The following is a 20,403-nucleotide window of genomic DNA, read 5'->3' on the forward strand; positions in this document are numbered from 1 at the left end:
ATGAATGAAAATTAGGTCTCTTTTTATTTAAAGTACAGGTGGTTGTTTCCAAAGCAGACACAGCTGACATGATGGCATACCCACTAACCCAGGACATAAAGAAATATCCAAAGAAAGAGAAGGGTCACGCATGTCCTGCATTTTAGGTAATTTTGTGATCTTAAAAAAACAAACAAACAAACTAACAAACAAAAAACGTTCACAAATAATTCATTATAACCTTTTCAAGCCACCAATATATATTTATATACGGTATATACATTTATTTTTGAAAATAAAAAAATGGAAGCTAATATTTAATTTACAGTAAAATCTTGATATTACATTTAATTACAGGAATGAAAGCCAATTTACTGGATAAATAAAACTCTAAAAGTTGCATGATGTGAAAAATTACACAACTGAATTATTTTTTACAATGCAATTATTGCATTACAAATTATGCTGTCATTAGTAATCAGCATAAGTGACAGTTTTTAAACAGTGTAGTAGAAACATAGTCCATAAATCTTTAAAGTCATCTGCTTCAATCATACTTCCCCTTTTCAATCCAAAAAGAAAATATTATTGAATTGTGTAGCACAGAGTCTCTTCACTTCTTCTGTTGAAACAGCAGAAGAAAAAACAATTAGTAACTGAAAAGCAAAACACAAACGTCTGGTTTCCAATATGAACAGGATGAGCAAGTTTGTCTGCATTCAATTATTCACAGTTCAGAGGTCTTTTAAAGCTGCTCGTTTCGTTTCCTTTTAAGCCCTGTTAGGTAATGTTGGGATCTGGTGGCAGGGCATGGTGTTAAACAGAAACTGAAACCTGATGTAATCTGTCTGGCTGCAGCAGCTCTCTTCACTGGCTTTCCAAGCCATGCGTGACCAAGAGCCACAAGGGGAACCAAGCAGAACAAAATTAAATCATCTCCCACCCGAATCTCTGCATGTGCCGGCACTCTCAATTAAATAAACAAGAAACACTGCGGCACAGTGTATTTAATTGAACATACGTTAGCTTTCTTTACAATAACGTGAGGCCTGCTGTGTACAGCGTGTGGGAGTGTTTATTGTTCATATTTTGCCAATTACAGCGCGATCAGATAATGTACTTAATTAAAATTCCTATAGGCTGCAGGAAGTTCCATTCTGCCACACAGATGTCATTTTCTACTGAACTTGGTTTATTGTATATTTCTAGCTGCCTTGTTTTCTTTCAGTTGACTTTTTTTCAGAAGCGGATAGACAATGTTCTGAAGAACCGGTTAAGCCGTACATTTCAATGTTTATGAATAATCATGAACAGCATGTTCCCCTTGCTGAAGCATTGAAATTAAGTAACTGGAGTGTGACATTGTTAAGTAGAAGGAAAAAGTTATATAGCTATGAATGACCATTACTCACCATTGACTTCAATTAAGTTGGCATTTTTCTGATTCAGAATGACATACAGTTCTCTCTGGTCAGACTTCTTGCCCACAACCCAGTAGTCAGTCATCGCCTTTACAATGATCTCCTCATCCTCATCGACCCTGAGCAACAGGACAGCAATAAACATGAATAACAATGAGCTCTGATAAACAATTCAGTGGTTTAAAAGACAACTCCCACCTCTCACAGTTCTATATTTTGAACTGAACCACTTGACAGAGATGACGGCCCTCAACTGTGCAGAACAATCCCGATACAGCAGCCAATCATCTCAGTCGAGCAGTCTCTGTGCCTACCGGGCGAAGTCGGTGTTGATGTCTCCGAGGATCTTCATGAGGTCGGGGTGCACGGAGGTGAGGGACACGCTTGCGGTCTTACGCATGTGGATGGTGCTCTTCTCGGCCAGGTTCATGTGGTTGAAGTAGATGAACTTGAACTGGGGCTCCTTCTCTGGCCTGCATGCAAAGGACACGCCAACAGCTCAGCACAGCATTTTCCATACCTCCAGCGCACCTCGCTGTGCCAGGGCAGTCTACGTCTATTACTAAGCCTCTGGCTGTTTGGAATCAACTGAAGTTTCAAAGCACAACAGTCTTCATTCCTCAAAGAACAAGTGAATTGAATTGATATTTCTACTGCTCTTGTGGTGAACTTCAATCTAGCTCACTTTTAAGCCCTTCCTCTTGGGTATCAAAATTTAGCACTTTAGGTGTTTTCCTTCCAGCTGTAGATGAAGCAGTTTGTAAAACTTAGCACTCAACAATTAGGTATTATGCACATCAAGATCAAATCTTAAGTGTAGAAGTGTAAACATCAGTAGATTACTTGGATAACATTTTATATGACTTGTCACTAAGGAACAAGTAAACAAACTTTTTGCAAGCTGTGGAAGTGGTGTCTGACATTACATAATGAATGAGCTGCGGCTGCTACGGCAACAATCGGTGCCTTGATTCGAATGCAGCCACTGAAACTTTTATGACATTCACCCTGATCCACCGCTATCAGATGACTTGCACCCCGTAAGATTAAAAAGAAATGTATAAACGAAGGAAATTAAATGCAAAGCCTGCACATTACGTCACAGGAGACCACAGAGCCAGCAGGCTGTAGAAGTCTCATCATGCTTTCATTTGTCACCTTATTCCCCCTCCTGATGGGAGCAGGGGCAGCATTATCAGTTTGTTATCAAAAGGAAGATGGCATGTACATTAAAGTTTCAGACGGACTTAATCAGTAAGGTGAGCCTGACACTGTTCTAACTACTAGTTTTAGTGACCACCAAACAAAAGGCATCAATAATTGAGCCGCCTGCAGCAAACACAAGACGTTCCGACTAAATTGCTGCGTCTGCATCTTCCCCCCCGCAGCCCCATAATTGCGACTCCCAACAAAAGAATCTTGGCAAACATTACTTATTTAGCTCATTCCCGCAGCGGATGATTAAAATTGCCCATCAGGATCGACTTGGGAGCGCGATTTAAATTACACTCGGCTAATCCCCGACACTCTGTTAAATGGAGTATCTGCTGGGATCTGAGCTTCTCATATTCGGGCCCCACCGCATGCCCAGATGGACTGCCCACTCAGTCCCAAGCCAGCAAGCCTCCAGATTAGGCAGGGTGAACTAGCCCTTTGTGCATTTTATTTTAAACACTTAGGCCTGGAATGTAAATTGTAATTAAATTACACATTGCACACACAGTAATCTAGACCTTGACACAGAAAGAAGAATCCTTTTGGTCTTATGAAGGGGAAACTGTGGACGCTCTCAGCTGAAGCTCACATGATCTTGCTCTACTGCGAGTGTAACAGAGGGGCGGATGGGGTGAAGAGGCGCACCACTGACCCGGATATCCTGCGGTTGATGTTGTACTGCTCACAGATGTCCGATGCCAGCAGGGTGAGCTGGGGGCCGACCAGACCATCCAGCTGCTCGCAGAACTCTCTGGTCAGCTCCACGGACGCTGCAGACAACAACAGCACAAGTCCAGGGAATGTGAGAGACAGCCTAATTTCTGTAGAATTTGATGTGTACAAAAAAATACACACAGGCAACACATATCTTGGGCCCTTATTTTCTACTGTGGAAAAACTGTCCGCTCTGTGGATAACCAGTAAGATGGCTGAGTGTGTCCACAATTATGAATAATATACAAAAATAAGTTATTAAAAATACATATTGTGTGTAAAGTATACAGATATTTCAATCTAAAGTATATGAAGGACATCTCCTTGAAAAACACATCCTACATCACTCTTTTTGTTCGATTATTTGGAGCATTAGGTTCAGAAAAACTCGGAGAAACTTACCACTGATCATAAAGCACACGGCCGCACTCATGGCCTGTAATAGACAGGAGCAGCGTCAGAGCTCACAAACCACTTAATGTCTAATTATTCATTTAAATATCAGCAAATAATGCTCTTCTGGTTATGGATGTGTAGATGGGGTCTAGGGGTACAATGTAACCATTTTCCTACTGCAGTTTCAGATACAGAGAAGCACTGAGCAACAGAGTCTACAACACATGCAAAGAAGGACCTCACACTGTCTTTCTGCAGCTTTGCTGATGCACAGGATCGTAGGCATTGAGGGGTTAATCTTTACTATAATCTTTACACTGTCTTAAGGCAATCTTATTATAAGTCATGAGAAAACTGTGAAGAAGATATCAGTCTTCATAAATCAGACAGTAGCAAGACTAAAACCCGATGAGGACTCATCAGCAGAGCAGTGAGCTGCTCATAAACCCATGTTTCAGTTTCTTTACCAACTTATCAGTGTCCGTGCAGATCACAAAGAAACCACAGATTGCAGACTTATGCATTCGTTCAGTTTCTGTAGTAAAAATTCATTTTTTACCAATATTTATTGTTTGGCTTACCTTGTAAACTATCAAGTGCAGTTCTTCATAACTCTCCTCCGTGTTCACAAATATTTTGGGAAATCTAAATTTTGCCTCAGGGTCTTTTAAGTTGGATGGTCCTGTCAGAAATCTGTATGAATGCAAAGCACAGCAATCAATGCACATAATTACACATAATTACTTGCTCTCGCCCTACACCTGTCTATAGCTAACTATTTCTCTAAGTCCTTTTAACCCACATCGCTCCCCTGACCTTGGGCCAGATCAGCTGCCTGACATATTAGGTCATCAGGGGCCTGGTCTGTGCACTGTCCCCGCTTATCATGGATGCTTCAGGTATTTAAGGCTCCACAGAGACCAGGGCCTATGTCTCTAATGACCTTCCACATGTTTTTTTTGGTCACTGAGTAGTCATTTTTAATGGCAGAGGAATATGATATTCGATATTCATGTGCTAGTCTTCAGTCCAATGTCACTCAGTTTCCCCTTTTCAGGGATTCTAAAGATGTGCACACACGATAAGGGCAAAATGGAGATCGCAGGCTCGCCTGAAAATCATCTCATAAGAAGATTACAATCAGTACAAATTAAACCAATATAAAGCAATGACAATCTCCACAAAATATGAAAGGAAGCTTATTTGATCCTGTCACTCTTCCCTGCTGCATTTTAGCTTTTCATCATTTTTTTCCTCTCTCTGTCATTTCCTACATTTTACTAGACCAGCAGGGGTTCAGCCCAGACCCTGGATGCCATTATTCTCCTTTCATTGAGCAAACAATCTAGTGTTCAGTGGATGTGAGGACATGGCTTTGAGATGGGAACTGTACCTTCCATAGTGCAGCAGGTTTCCAGCCACTTCGGGCCTCATGGGGGAGTCTCTTCCAGCCAGCTGGGCCACAAACAACGGGAGAGCTGTGTTACTTGTACAGTGCATTGTGTGTAAATCACACACACACAGTTGGTCTTTGACAGGGCCTGTGTGCAGTTTGCCTGGTTGTGCCAAGAGTTTTCATTTCTAAATGCCATGCCAAGAGGAAAACCATTATACTCACTGCCTTTTTTTTTTTTTAACCCTTTGTAAGATAGTAAAAGATATATTATTATTTTTGGATGAGTAACCCATTCACTTTCCCAGTTATGAAAAAGCATAGGTTTGCAAAATATGTTTTATGTTTTACAATGTTTCAAGTGCCTTGCCATAGGGCTTGCTCACCTCAGGCTCAGAGTGTCGAGGAAACAAAGATGTCGTCAGGTACTTATACAATATCCTCATGTCGTCTTGTTCCAGCCCACTCCTGATGGGACACAAAAAGGACAGCGTTCCTAAGAATGTTTTTTCCTGTGGCAGTTTTACTCAGCACAGTCACAGTCAACCGATACATCTGCTACATAAACACTGGGCACATTCTGTGGTCAGCACTTGGAAGTCTCCCAGTGTTTTATCATTTTACCCTTTTCATTTCTGTCAAGGGATTTTGATCAATAACTTTATATTTTGAATTGGTGTGTTTTGGACACATTTTTTGTAAAAACAGTAATGGCAACACTATGGCAGATTTTTTTTTTTTTTTTCATTTTACATGATCATTTCAAAATGTATAAGCTGTCCCCCCTCTTTACAATCAACAGGTCAACACTGATGAAAAAGCAATAACTGTGCATTTGTGTTGAGTTTTCACAAGGTTTATTTAAGTTTCAGACAGATCTGTCCACTGATTAAGGTCCTGTATGAAATGAGAGGCCTGGCCATGTTTGACCTGAGGAGAGCGTCACGGTGCTGTAAATGGGTCAAAGGCTAGGTAGACTAGACACTGGACAACACATTCATTTCTACTCGTTCACTCACTGTCCACAAGCCGTCAACAGACTCAATACTGGCTCAACCTCCAGTGGGTGAATTTTACTCACACTGCATAGTCATACTCAAACAAGAACCTTGGAAAACCGATAATATTTACTGTAACTGGTGATGTAAACACCCATCAGTTGTTAAACACACCTCCCACCAGAAATCCACAGAAAAGATCTGGGAGGAATCTTGATGCACACTGGAGTCTGTCTGTGTCTATAGGACTGTATTCAGAAAATGATCAGGGCAAGACCCAAATGTGTGTTTTGTGTCTGGCTTTAACAAATGCAATTTCAGTAAAACACAGCGTGGCAGTGAACATTAATCTGCAGCAAGTGAGAGGTGAGTGATGTGAATGGAGGTTTTCCACTTAACACAATGGGTAATTCCAACTGAACTGGGGCCTTGCATCAGCACCACGGCAGACATCATTCAGTCTGGAAACGCACCCAGTAATGCATAGACATGCACTTCTCACTGTGTCTAACCAGAGCAAGACTATGCAACCCCCCCACACACTAGAGACGTACAGGAGGGCTTAAGTGACGAGCAGAAACTTGTCTTCTGGCTGTATCCCCTGAACGGAGCCTTGGCTGTGGGGGGAGATGGGCATAGGGGGCGGCTATAACACATCAGTAAACACTGCTGAGAATCAACCACAGCCAAGACGCCCTGGGTGGGTTTCAATTACAGCGATTCGGCATAATCTGGGCATTGGTTTCACAGGTGTAAATTGTTATATGACGCTTATCTTAACCAAACCACGCTTAACGGGTGATAATTGGACTTGGGCAGTGCTGATATACACCGATCAGCCATAACACTATGACCACTGACAGGTGAAGTGAATAACACTGATAATCTCGTTATCATGGTACCTGTCAGTGGGTGGGATATATTAGGCAGCAAGTGAACATTTTGTCTTCAAAATTGATGTGTTAGAAGCAGGAAAAATGGTCAAGCGTAAGGATCTGAGCGACTTTGACAAGGGCCAAATTGTGATGGCTAGACGACTGGGTCAGAGCATCTCCAAAACTGCAGCTCTTGTGGGGTGTTCCCGGTCTGCAGTGGTCAGTACCTATCAAAAGTGGTCCAAGGAAGGAAAAGCGGTTCTGATAGGTGTCAGAACACACAGTGCATCGCAGTTTGTTGCGTATGGGGCTGCGTAGCCGCAGACCAGTCAGGGTGCCCATGCTGACCCCTGTCCACTGCCGAAAGCACCTACAATGGGCACGTGAGCATCAGAACTGGACCATGGAGCAATGGAAGAAGGTGGCCTGGTCTGATGAATCATGAGTTCAAGGTGTTGACTTGGCCTCCAAATTCCCCAGATCTCAATCCAATCGAGCATTCTGTGGGATGTGCTGGACAAACAAGTCCGGTCCATGGAGGCCCCACCTCGCAACTTACAGGACTTAAAGGATCTGCTGCTAACGTCTTGGTGCCAGATACCACAGCACACCTTCAGAGGTCTAGTGTCCATGCCTCAACGGGTCAGGGCTGTTTTGGGACCTACACAATATTAGGCAGGTGGTCATAATGTTATGGCTGATCGGTGTATATATACAGTGAGGGAAAAAAGTATTTGATCCCCTGCTGATTTTGTACGTTTCCCCACTGACAAAGAAATGATCAGTCTATAATTTTAATGGTAGGTGTATTTTAACAGTGAGAGACACAATAACAAAAAAATCCAGAAAAACGCATTTCAAAAAAGTTATAAATTGATTTGCATGTTAATGAGGGAAATAAGTATTTGATCCCCTATCAATCAGCATGATTTCTGGCTCCCAGGTGTCTTTTATACAGGTAACGAGCTGAGATTAGGAGCACTCTCTTAAAGGGAGTGCTCCTAATCTCAGCTCGTTACCTGTATAAAAGACACCTGTCCACAGAGCAATCAATCAATCAGATTCCAAACTCTCCACCATGGCCAAGACCAAAGAGCTGTCCAAGGATCTCAGGGACAAGATTGTAGACCTACACAAGGCTGGAATGGGATACAAGACTATCGCCAAGCAGCTTGGTGAGAAGGTGACAACAGTTGGTGCAATTATTCGCAAATGGAAGAAACACAAAATAACTGTCAGTCTCCCTCGGTCTGGGGCTCCATGCAAGATCTTCCCTCATGGAGTTTCAATGATCATGAGAACGGTGAGGAATCAGCCCAGAACTACACGGGAGGATCTTGTTAATGATCTCTAGGCAGCTGGGACCATAGTCACCAAGAAAACAATTGGTAACACACTACGCCGTGAAGGACTGAAATCCTGCAGTGCCCGCAAGGTCCCCCTGCTCAAGAAAGCACATGTACAGGCCCGTCTGAAGTTTGCCAATGAACATCTGAATGATTCAGAGGAGAACTGGGTAAAAGTGTTGTGGTCAGATGAGACCAAAAATCGAGCTCTTTGGCATCAACTCAACTCGCCGTGTTTGGAGGAGGAGGAATGACCCCAAGAACACCATCCCCACCGTCAAACATGGAGGTGGAAACATTATGCTTTGGGGGTGTTTTTCTGTTAAGGGGACAGGACAACTGCACCGCATCAAAGGGACGATGGACAGGGCCATGTACCATCAAATCTTGGGTGAGAACCTCCTTCCCTCAGCCAGGGCATTGAAAATGGGTCGTGGATGGGTATTCCAGCATGACAATGACCCAAAACACACAGCCAAGGCAACAAAGGAGTTTCTCAAGAAGAAGCACATTAAGGTCCTGGGGTGGCCTAGCCAGTCTCCAGACCTTAATCCCATAGAAAATCTGTGGAGGGAGCTGAAGGTTCGAGTTGCCAAACGTCAGCCTCGCAACCTTAATGACTTGGATCTGCAAAGAGGAGTGGGACAAAATCCCTCCTGAGATGTGTGCAAACCTGGTAGCCAACTACAAGAAACGTCTGACCTCTGTGATTGCCAACGAGGGTTTTGCCACCAAGTACTAAGTCGAAGGGGTCAAATACTTATTTCCCTCATTAACATGCAAATCAATTTATAACTTTTTTGAAATGCGTTTTTCTGGATTTTTTTGTTATTCTGTCTCTCACTGTTAAAATACACCTACCATTAAAATTATAGACTGATAATTTCTTTGTCAGTGGGCAAACGTACAAAATCAACAGGGGATGAAATACTTTTTTCCCTCACTGTATACAGACGGTTGACAAATTAAAGGACACCTGGTGGCGACACCAAGAGAATGGTACAGGCCTGACTGCTTGACCCCTACAGTGAGGGGGTCCAGGGGCTCTGTTATGCTGTGGGGGGCATTTTCCTGGCATGGTTTGGGTCCACTTGTCCCCTTAGAGGAAAGGGTCACTGCAAATCATTACGAAGTTATTCTGAGTTATCACCTTTAGCCTATGGTGACACATTTCTATCCTGATGGGAGTGGTCTCTTTCAGGATGACAATGCCCCCATCCACAGGGAACGAGGGCTTACTGAATGGTTTGAGGAGTATGGAAATAATGTGAATCATATGCTATGGCAGGGGTATTCAATTAGAAACCTAAAAGGTCCACTCACCAAATTTTCCTTGTGTCCAGGGTCCGGAACAGTGATAGTCAAAATCCAAAAACAGAACTCCAACAAAAAAGGTGGTAAATCCCACAAAACGTTCAAACTATGTACAAAAGGTGACGTGGTCTGGCCTTATTAGTGTGAAAAGTGACACTTTTTTTGTGCCACCAGCTCTTTAAACTTGGGCATAAAAGGTGTGAGGGCCAGGCGGAGGCACTGATGTAAGTGTTCATTACTGAGGGTGCTCCTGTATTTGTTTTTCACCATATTCATGGTTGAAAAGGCAGACTCACAACAATATGTTGAGGGAAACATGGTGAGAATTTGAAGGGCCACCTGCTGCAGGGACCATCTTAGTCCAGAAGGTGGTAGGGTCACAGAGAGACTCCTGCAGTGCAAGGTTTTCCTGAAGCTCAATTAGCTCTGATTGAAGAGAAGCAGCACTAGCCCATGGGCAGATTTTCAGGGCTTCAGTTGAAAATTCTGCGATGTTTTTGACAAGGAATGGATTTTCCATGCATAGTAAGACTTGTTTTCCCAGAGGGAAATCTCCAAAGCGAGTTTGGAAATTTTTTATCAGCTTGTCCAGGAATTCAGCATGATTGTGATGATGATGTGTTCCTGCTGTTTGATTTAAAAGCTTTGGGAAGTGAAGCAGGTCCTGCTGTAAGTCACACTTGAACAGCTCCAGTTTCTTCTGAAAGGCACAGACAGCTGATGTGAGGTTACACACTGTGTTATTTTTGCCCTGGAGCTTCATGTTCAGATCATTGAGATGGGAGGTAATGTCAGATAAAAATGCAACAATTTCCATTTTTTCTTCATTCTGCATAAATTCCACAAATTGTTTTGCTTTTGCACTCTTCTGATCCAACAGAAAGGTTTCCAACTCTTTCCGTAATGTCCAAAAGCGCTCCAGTACCTTGCCTTTACTAAGCCACCGGACATTGTTGTGAAGGAGCAAATCATCAAATTCTGCATTCACCTCTGTTAGGAATGAGCGCAACAAGCGATGCTGCAGAGCAGATGATGCCCTCAAAAAGTTCACAAGTCTCATTACTGTTGTCATGACCTCTGCATACTTTTCTTCAAGACTGGCACACAAAACCATCTGATGAATTATGCAATGATATGCTATTAGGTCAGGGTGATGAGCTCTAAAGCGTGCCACTAATCCCCTCTATCTTCCAGTCATACATGGAGCTCCATCAGTAGCAATGGAAATAACATGCTTCAGGTCGATCTCTCTGTCTCTCAACATCTGTATCAGTGCTTCATAAATATCATCCCCTCTTGTGTGTCCATGGAGGGCTGTGAGGCCTAACACATCTTCACAAAATTCTCCCTTCTCTTCATCAAAAAATCTGACAAACACCAGAAGTTGTGCGTTGTCTGTGTTGTCTGTGGATTCATCCAAAGCCAATGAAATGCATTTAGCCTTTTTTATTGCAGACTTCATTTGGTCAAGCAAATCCTCAGCAAGGACTTCAGTTTGCTTTACAGCAGTGGAGTCAGACAAAGATATTTGGTTTATTTTTTGTATGATGTCATCTTTTTGAGTTCCCTCAAACAGGGCAATTGCTATTTCATTCATGCATTCCTTCACAATCTCCGAGTCAGAGAATGGTTTCTTGTGCTTTCCTAAGACCCATGCCACTCTTAATGAAGCTTCAGTTGCACATTCTTGTTGGGTGGCTGATCTAACTATTACACTGCATGTTGCATGGTATGATGATTGCAGTCGTTTGATTTTTCTGGCTCTTACCTCAGATTTAAGCGGGTAATTGTGGTCAAAGTGTCCGTGCTTTGAGTCATAATGACGTTTCACGTTACCACTCTTGACAATGGCAACCGTCTCGTTGCAAATTAAACACATTGGTTTTGTGCTCCCCACCGGCAGCACAAATGCATAACTGTCAGTCCACTCCGTCTTAAATTCGCGATTTTCAGAATCGACTTTTCTCTTTCTGTCAGGGTTTGAGCACGCCATGATTTTCGCTAGCAAGGAAGTACCGCAGATGGATTAGCGCCTGCGTTGCGAATGACACACACACACACACACACACACACACACACACACACACACACACACACACAGCGCGGCCAACGAGTGAGTGAGTTGTCATGGTGATTACAGTTATTACAGCTCCTGATTGGATCTTTGGATTGGACAGACACAGAAGATAGATAAACCACATCTAGTAGGAAAACAATATAGGCGTGAAATCACGCACCAATGAAAACTCGCTTGGATCATGACCAAATTATATAATGTTGATTTTGGCTTAGGTCCAAATTGTATTGCGTCTGGGTCCGGATCCGGACCGCGGTCCGCCTATCGAGTACCCCCGTGCTATGGCCTTCGCAGACATCAGATCTCAACCCATTTGAACACCTATGGGAGATTTTGGACCGACATGTTGGACAGCGCTCTCCACCTCCATCATCAAAACACCAAGTAAGGGAATATCTTTTGGAAGAATGGCGTTCCATCCCTCCAGTAGAGTCCAGAGACTCCTAGAATCTGTGTCAAGAGCATTGAAGCTGTTCTTGCAGCTCGTGGTGCCCAACACTTTATGTTGGTTTTTCCTTCAATTTGTCACCCGTCTGTGTGTGTGTGTGTGTGTGTGTGTGTGTATATATATCTCTTTCCATGGACCTTTTCTTAATATAATAACCCCTCCCTCTCTGATGTCATAAGAGCCCACTATGCTTATTATTCCGTTGTCTAATTCTTCTGCTGTTTTTATTGCTGTGTAAACTGGAAGTGTTTCCATGGGAACTCTTGAGACGGGCTTGGATTCAGTGCGGTCTTTCTCACAACTCAACTTAAAAAACAAACAAACAAACAAACAGAACGCTAACTTAGACTTTAAAAAGAGAGATGGACAGTAAAATTGAGAGGGCAAAAATAAAAAGCTGGTAGGTTGCAAAGTACAGAAATAAGCTTACAGAGTGTATTTTATGAATGGGGGCTGCAAGCCAGAGAGGACAAAGTAAACACTAATCAGATTAACCACCCCTCTGCGACTAAAGAGCACCCAGGACAACCTGCAGCTGGAGGTGGCTGGGGCTGGCCACTCGTCCTGCTCCTGTGAGGGTGCGGCTATTTTTGCAGGCAGGTCTGATCCTGACACAGACACTGTGCCACTCACACTATATCAGACGCACCGATACTTACAGGAGGCTCATGTAAAGCACACAACATCATTATCTTCGACACTGACACTTAAACGATCCTCCCCTACACTACACCCATAGTTAGGGGATCATTATTTTAGACACTGGTACTTAAAGGATGCTCATGAATAGCATAGTGGTAGTTAGGGGATAACTATATTTGGCACACTGATATTTAAGGCCTGCTTCAGTATGAAACATTGTTAGTGAGAGGAGGCTTATAATTATTTATGTGGAGTCTTAGGGGTGGAATTCACAAAATTCCTTCCCCGCAAAAAGTGATCAATGTGAAAATGAGAACTGCACCTGGAAAGGTTACGAAGCAGATTCATCAGGCCAGACTCTCACTCTCACAGATGGAGAATTAGGTTTGAGGATTTGTTTTGGTTAATTTTGCCGCTCAGATGGGAATGACCGGGCTTTGTATAATTTCTTTCAACTTTGTGTAATCGTCTGCAGCCTGTCTGTTGTACACATTCACCGCTGTGGTTTCTGTCCAATACCTGTGCGTGTCTCTTCTGGACACTGAATGCAGATCTCTGATCCCCACCAACCCCCCGCCCCCTACGACACTCCCAGGGCCTTACCAGATGAGCTGGTCGTTGTAGAGGAAGGCAGTGTACTTGATCAGGCTGTGGTTCTCCTCCACCCTATTCACAAAGGACTGGATCTTCAGATAGGTCATTTTGTCCAGAGGGAAGAAACTGATGCCCCCAAAGACATCCAGCAAGTCACAGGACTGGAGGTGTAGTGTTTGCAGATACTGCACGGGGACAGGGAGACACAGCAATGAGTAGAGCCCTGTGAAATTCTTGCAATTACTTATAATTTATTTTCAAACACTGATCACTGCTAATGTATTATATAGCAATGATTATTATTATTTTTTTTAAAAGGAAATGTCAAAATCCCAGATCAGAATTAAATACAATTATTTTTTATTTTTTTTGCCAGACTTACACTTGTACACTAGAAAGACAAGGCGAGAGACTTAAAACAAAGCAACTAAACTCTCTTGCCTGTCCTCGGTTAACCATCACACAAACACACATTTATACAACAAGGGTTAATGGTTTTATCTGGGCGATCATGACATGAACCTCTGCCTGCAACAGTATGAGCAGGCAGTGCTCTGGGCCTCATCATGAAGGGAAAGGAAGGGGTTGGGGGATTCCCGTAATTACAAATAAATAATTCAAACCAGTAAGTAAACCTCCCAACAACACCTGCAGCAAAGGCCTAGCCAGCTCTGCTGAAGGATAATGATTAAAAGTGACATGCTTGACACAGCTAGTCAACAATGGAAACCCGAGCCAAATGAAAAGTGTCTGCTCTGAGCAAGACAAACACAGACACACAGACACACACTCCATTGCCCCGATCAGCATTACTAGAGACACTTGTTTTTCTTCGCCTTGAACCTTTTACAAAACGTCTGGCGAGATCCACACCACACAATGTAGTCCCAATCAATCCCTGGACTGTGAAAATGCACAACCAGCCCCTGCTTGCCCTTTTCACCCGCCGAGGACAGCCTATATACACATACACACCTCCCGGGGGCAGCTGGAGTGTAGTGGGAATCATATTTGAACACCGTTATTTCAATGAACCATGTATAAAGAAAAGGCCTTTAGTCCGACAGGGCTATCCCCGGGTGTGCTCTGGTTTTGCAAGCTACTAGTGAGATATAAATTATAGGGCTGAAAAGATACTTTGTGCATTACAGTGAATTAATTGAGTTGTTTGTAGACATTAGACCAATGACTCACATGTTATCTGAGGCTATTTCAACTCTGGTCTTGGAGTGTGTGCTAGTTTGGGTCTGGCCTGAGCTTTGTGCTACTTCATGGATTATATCAACTGCTCATAAATACCCTTTACAGTCATGACCAGCTTCTACACAGTCAGCGATTCTGGGACTTTGATCCTGTAGAAGCAGGTCTGGAAACCTCTGTATGAACTGATACTGAACTCTGTGGTTTACCTGCCCCTTTCCTCTCCTGCTCAATCGCAGGCTGTACAGCATGCTCAAAAGTCTCCTACCCTGTAGAAGAACTTCTCCAGTCTCTGTATGAGCAGCTCCACTCCGCCGGCCTCCATCGATCGGCTAAAGGTTCCGTTGAAGAGCTGGGAACAAGACAGCGCTGTTACTAACCAGGCTCACTGGGAGCCGAACACAGAAGTCTGTGTATTTTGCTGCTTTAACATACAGGATGTCAGCTTCGAAGCGCAAAACAGCCAAATGTGAAATCACCACACTTTGCATAAACCAATGTTAATTCTCTGTCATGTTTTCCAGTGTTTTTTTTCCCCTACAAGTTATAGATTAGTTGGGAAAAAGAATCATGCTAATCCTGGTGCAACATATGAAGGAGCTTTTTGTGACCTAATAAGCTTTGAGCAAACTAAAGTTTAAACAGCACTGTTTCTACATTAAAACAACACTCTATACAACGTCTTTAATGAATCTCACCTTGTACATGTTGTAGCACTGCTGTAATACTGCCCCGTAAACAGTGTCCTGAAAAGAATCACAGGTCAATCTCAGATCAATTCCCCTTGGTTTTCAAATAATCCACCCCCCTCGAACAGCATAGAAAGGTACCATGGTACAATATTCTGATGTATGTATACACAGAACAAAAGGATAAAGCAAAACCAAATCCACTTTCAAAATGTCATTATATCAGGTTAACGCATCAGAAATGCATTATGTTTATAATCCTTTGTGGTTTCCATTGAGCTAAGCTATTTTAATTAATTACAGCGATGACACACTTACAAGGATTTCTTCTTCCTGGTACTCCACAGTAGGCTTCCCCTCCTTGCTGGTTTTCTCCACCATTGGATTTCGTACCACCTAGATGAGATCACAAAGGGATGATGAGGTCGAATCCCTTCCAGATAAATGATAAGACTTAGAGCAAAGAATAGGAATGCTCTGGTTTAAAACTGGGCCACAACAAATCTAGCCAAAGGGTAAGAACATCACTCTGCACATTATTGCAGATTTTTCAAAAGCGTGTGGTTTGAATAACATACCATAACCATCCAGAAGTTATCTTCGGCTTCGTAGAAAAACTGCCTGTTCTTCTGGGTGTGTAGAGACTTGGCTGGTTTCGTGGGGCAGAAGGTTCTGTTAAAAAACACACAGAAGAATGTTAGTCTCCCAAATAAGGGAAAATGCAGAGGAAAATAATCAACATGCCAGCATGGTAACTTAGTGAAAATCAGCCCATTATCTATTTTTAATACAATTACTTTTTTAAATGGCATCTATATTCCCTGCAATGCAGAATTAAAAACTGGCTTGAATGTAAACAAAACTTCAAAACACCTGCTGAATGGGAATGACCAACTCAGTATGTGATGGCCAACTTGTTGTTTTTCAAAGGCTTCTTGCTTCCTACGCATGGACACCTGCCATCAAGCACCAGGACTTGGCGGGTGGATTGATCAGAAATGTGATCCATTCTGGCTCCATCTAGTTTCTTTTTAATGTTTGCTTTGCGAAATAGTTTTCCACCTGAATTAAATGCGTTACTTTCCGCCTCTGCAAACACCTTCAGAACAATCTGCTTTCTAGAACTAAACAAAGCTACAACACGCGACACTACCACACAACACTGTTTGAAGCAGCATTACCATACAACAACAGGCCGTGCGTAGGTATGTCTCAGAGAGCAGCTGGGATACCTTGTAAACTGTACGATGGCTTCACACAGCCCCACGTTGCGGATTTTCTCATTCTTCTCCACCTCGCTGGGGTGGTAAAATAGGATCTTCTTTTCTTCCTGCAAAGAACAGGCAATGCAGAGTGGGAACATACACCAAAAAAGCTACATCTAAGTCTATAGAATACTCCACATGCAGCACTTTGAATACATTTTTAGATCTGGAACATACTTTTTCAAAGTGCACACACTTTTCCTAAAACAGATTCATTACTATTATTATTGCACAGTAAAAGATAAAAACCCACCTCTCCTTCCCGGGAACCGAATTTCGGGTTGTAGACAAAAAAATTCAACAGTGTCGGCGCATACTGTTTCTCTTGAATCCCTGTGGCCATTCTTGGACTGCGATAAAAGGAAACAAATATGCAAATATATAACAAGGGATGGCTGCGGCATCGCTTTCCACTCTGTGCGAGCCTTTGTTAACTTTCTTAACACTGAATCGAATGATCTGGCTGTGCATTTTTTGCCCTCTCATACGCACTGTCAGCGATTATCCGTACCTGATCATCAGCATTAGTGTGGTCTTCTGCAGTTTTTACTTGCTCTAATCCTGGTGGGCATGCCTTGTGACTGTGGATGTAAAGAGGACAATAGACAAATCAACCATTATGTACAGGGCCAAACCAGTTACTGTCCCCATTAACAGCTGGAGGTCTAAGGTAGTAAGAATGGTAGTTGGAATTCATGCAACCAGGATAAAAACGCAGACAACTTCAAGCTCCCAACGCCAATTTGTTATCCTTTATACTATAGCAGAATGTGGCTTTAATTTTCTATTGTTGTTTAGGACAACATCCTGCAGATAGGATTAAATTATGATTTATGATTAATAGTAGTATTTGACATATTAGAATCAGCACTATAAATAGAGCTGCTGTTGTGAATAGTTTTTTTTTTTTTAAATCACAATATAATCGACCAAATCTGAAGTGGCCTCTCGCCATTAGAAGAGCACTTGAGGGCTTTTAACTGGAGCACATGACTGGATGAACTCAAAAAACACAATTTGTCGCTCTTTGAAATCACATCACACCAGATAAAGACACATTAACGACGGCGTCTATAGTCCTGCCGGTTTAATACTATAGGTTTAATATGCCGCAGCCAAAGCTACGTTGGAAAGTCACTGAAACTGATAGGGTCCTGCATTTACTCGCTCAAGGCTTTACTTTGCGACGAGACAGTTCACAATGAATGGAAGTCACCAGACTGAGAAAACCCAGTGCAATGTGTGACAAGAAGTCATACGGACCTACGCGATCACATCCGCATATAATAATCAAAACGCGCTTCTGAAGATGAAAACAGAAAAACAACACACATGTGCATTGTATCTTCTAATGTAGACGCTTTTGAATACATTGTAGCTTTAGCGATAAAACAAGGAGTCGCTCGCTAAAGCAGCGCATTATTCACCATTCATGAATGAGATGAGATATACTATGAATGAGATCTACTTTAAAAATGATATAAGCAGGGCGCCGGGTTGCAAAAGAAATGCAAACAAGTTGACGTTGATTGTTTGGCAGAGTTTAAGTACAGGACGGAGTCTCTCGCTATATGTGCACATGATTTATGTCATTTCGTTTTAATAATCAAAAGAAAGCTGATGTGTTATTACTGCAAATGATTAGAGTCAGTTTACCGAAACCCCCCATTCCCCTCTCGGTCACGGTCAGTATAATGTTGGCAGTTGACAGGATTGCACTTTGTGTGTCATTTCTTTTAGCCTTACAGTCCAACTATCCGAAAAGACACGATAAAGAAACTTACCTCTCACGGCATATCAAGTAAACAAGCGGGTGTGTTTAAAAATATATATATATATACAAATCAAGCGACAAAATAACACATCCTTCCTCCTTTTTTGACAGCTGGGTACCTGAGTGCGGCAGTAAAAATGGCCCGGGCAGTCCTGGGTGATGCCGAAAGAAGGGTTCCGCTTGAGGCCGAGCTCGAATACATCAGCAGCAGGTGCGTTGTAGGAAAATATGTGTAAACCAATTTTAATAAAATTTAATAAACCTTTATTTGAAACAATAAACCTTATTATAATAATGTTACAACAAATAATGTAATAGTAAAAATGTTGTGGAGTTTTCGAGGCGCCAAACGTAAATATACACAACGACATGCTTAATGTCTTCCTTTTCTTAATATTCACAATGGGGGAATGATACTTACTGTAATTATTTATCTATAACGTTAAATGTATTGTGGTAAATATTGTGGTAGTTTTGTTTATAGGTTATCTGTTGTTTTTATATATAGGCCTATTTACTGAAACGCTGTCTATATGTAGATTTACTCATACACACAATTCATAATTAGTTATTCATAAAAAGTCACACTTTCCTTTGAATGCCAGTGAAGGCCTTGAGTGAATGAAGTTGCTGGTATGTTTAGACACTAAAGTGATATCACAGGTCACACCCTCTATTGGCTTCCAAAATGATGAGAGTTAGTTTCATGTATGGCATTAGGAAATATCCTAGTTGGCATTAGATGCGAGCTTTTGCCCATGACCGTTTGCTTTCCTGTCTGTGTAAACAGAAGGCATGTCTGATGACACACGAAACCTGGCTTTTACCCTACCTGGTAAAGGGAGACGGCTGGGGCTTAGAGGAGGTAAGCTATCTGTATTGTAACATAAAGGAGAAACAAAAAGGTAATCTTATCCTCCTGTCTTGTGCGTTGTGCTAAAGATGGCAGATTGTTTAATAATTGGTTTGTTTCTCCGAACTCCCAAAGGTCAGACTCCGGAGGGGATTAATAGATTATTAAACGTTCCTGTGAAATGAATAACTGGTGCGATCATCTCAGAGCAGAGACAAGCTGCGTGACCTATACATTACTTGAGAGACTGTAGCTGTGGCTTATGTGCCAGATTTATCAATCTATCTAGTATCTATAGAAAGTCTTCACCCTCTTTCACAATTTTCAACTTTTGATGCCTTATCGCCTGGTATTAAAATGCATTAAAAGTTTTTTGTTTGTTTGTTTATCTACACTTCCTACCCCACAACTTCCAAGTGAAAAAATATTCTAGAAATTTGAAGAAAGTTAATTAAAAATAAAAACTGAAATAGCTTAGTTGGATGAGTGTCCACCACCCTTAAAATAGCCATCCTAAATTAGCTCAAATCCTAAATTAGTTCAGGTGTAAGCATTCACATTCAAGCACACACCAAGTTAAGTGGCCTCTGCCTGTAGTGATTTACATGATTTTAGGATAAATTCAGCAGTTCCTGTAGTTCCTTATGCTGGGTAGTGCATTCCAAAGCAAAGACTCAACCATGAGCACCAAGGAGCTTTCAAAAGGACTTCACAACAAAGTTGTATCATGTTCAGCACGATTGTTAAAACTAAGAACATTGTAGATCAAAAGCTACTAGAAAAAGTATGTTTAGATAATTGCCATGCTATTGAAAGGAAATCCACCCATTTGCTTGAAGAAACAAGTATTTGATCAATGCAGACTACCAGTGCCCACTTATGGCACTGAAACCTGGTCACTAAACTAAAAAATGACACAGAAAGTGGAAACAACACAAAGGAGCATAGAAATATGCATGCTTGGAATTACAACAAGAACAAAAAATGGATCTTAGAACAAAGAAAAGTATTGGAAAAAAATCAAATGGCTATGGGTTAGACACATCGCAAGAATAACAGACCAAAGATTGACAAAATAAGCTATATATGCCAAAATAGGAGGATAAAATAAGAAGCTTTGTTGGCATGACCAGGAAAGGAGACGCTGAAACAAGTGGGGAGGCCTTCATCCAGCAGGGGCCTACTAAAGGCTGCCACTGCTGCTGCTGCT

General features: G+C 42.1%; 1 protein-coding gene across 2 annotated transcripts; it reads right to left on the bottom strand.

Moving 5' to 3' along the window:
- Position 1: 1 nt before the first annotated feature.
- ccz1 (CCZ1 vacuolar protein trafficking and biogenesis associated) lies at positions 2-18,507 on the bottom strand. Of its 2 annotated transcripts, none has more exons than XM_066689208.1 (17): positions 18,460-18,507; positions 17,078-17,147; positions 16,820-16,916; positions 16,534-16,631; positions 15,880-15,973; positions 15,620-15,697; positions 15,311-15,358; positions 14,881-14,964; positions 13,422-13,597; positions 5,505-5,586; positions 5,119-5,180; positions 4,307-4,418; positions 3,732-3,765; positions 3,268-3,385; positions 1,715-1,873; positions 1,392-1,519; positions 2-601 (listed from the first exon to the last, which is right to left on the bottom strand). In XM_066689208.1, the coding sequence occupies exons 2-17, from the start codon at positions 17,089-17,091 to the stop codon at positions 546-548; spliced, it is 1,440 nt and encodes a 479-aa protein (XP_066545305.1). In that variant the 5' UTR covers positions 17,092-17,147; positions 18,460-18,507; the 3' UTR covers positions 2-545. The 2 variants fall into 2 exon arrangements, with proteins under 2 accessions (XP_066545305.1, XP_066545304.1); XM_066689207.1 differs by having other exon boundaries at positions 18,351-18,464.
- Positions 18,508-20,403: the final 1,896 nt, after the last annotated feature.

This window comes from Amia ocellicauda, chromosome 17 (genome assembly GCF_036373705.1).
Source record: "Amia ocellicauda isolate fAmiCal2 chromosome 17, fAmiCal2.hap1, whole genome shotgun sequence".
In the NCBI taxonomy this organism is placed as follows: domain Eukaryota; kingdom Metazoa; phylum Chordata; class Actinopteri; order Amiiformes; family Amiidae; genus Amia; species Amia ocellicauda.

Bases quoted from the DNA above. Each gene is read 5' to 3' on its own strand.
- ccz1 (XM_066689208.1), bottom strand. The intron at 1,520-1,714 runs GTAGGCACAGAG...CCTGTTGCTCAG, and splicing joins ATCAACACCGACTTCGCCCG to GGTCGATGAGGATGAGGAGA. The intron at 602-1,391 runs GTGAGTAATGGT...CTGTTTCAACAG, and splicing joins CAACTTAATTGAAGTCAATG to AAGAAGTGAAGAGACTCTGT.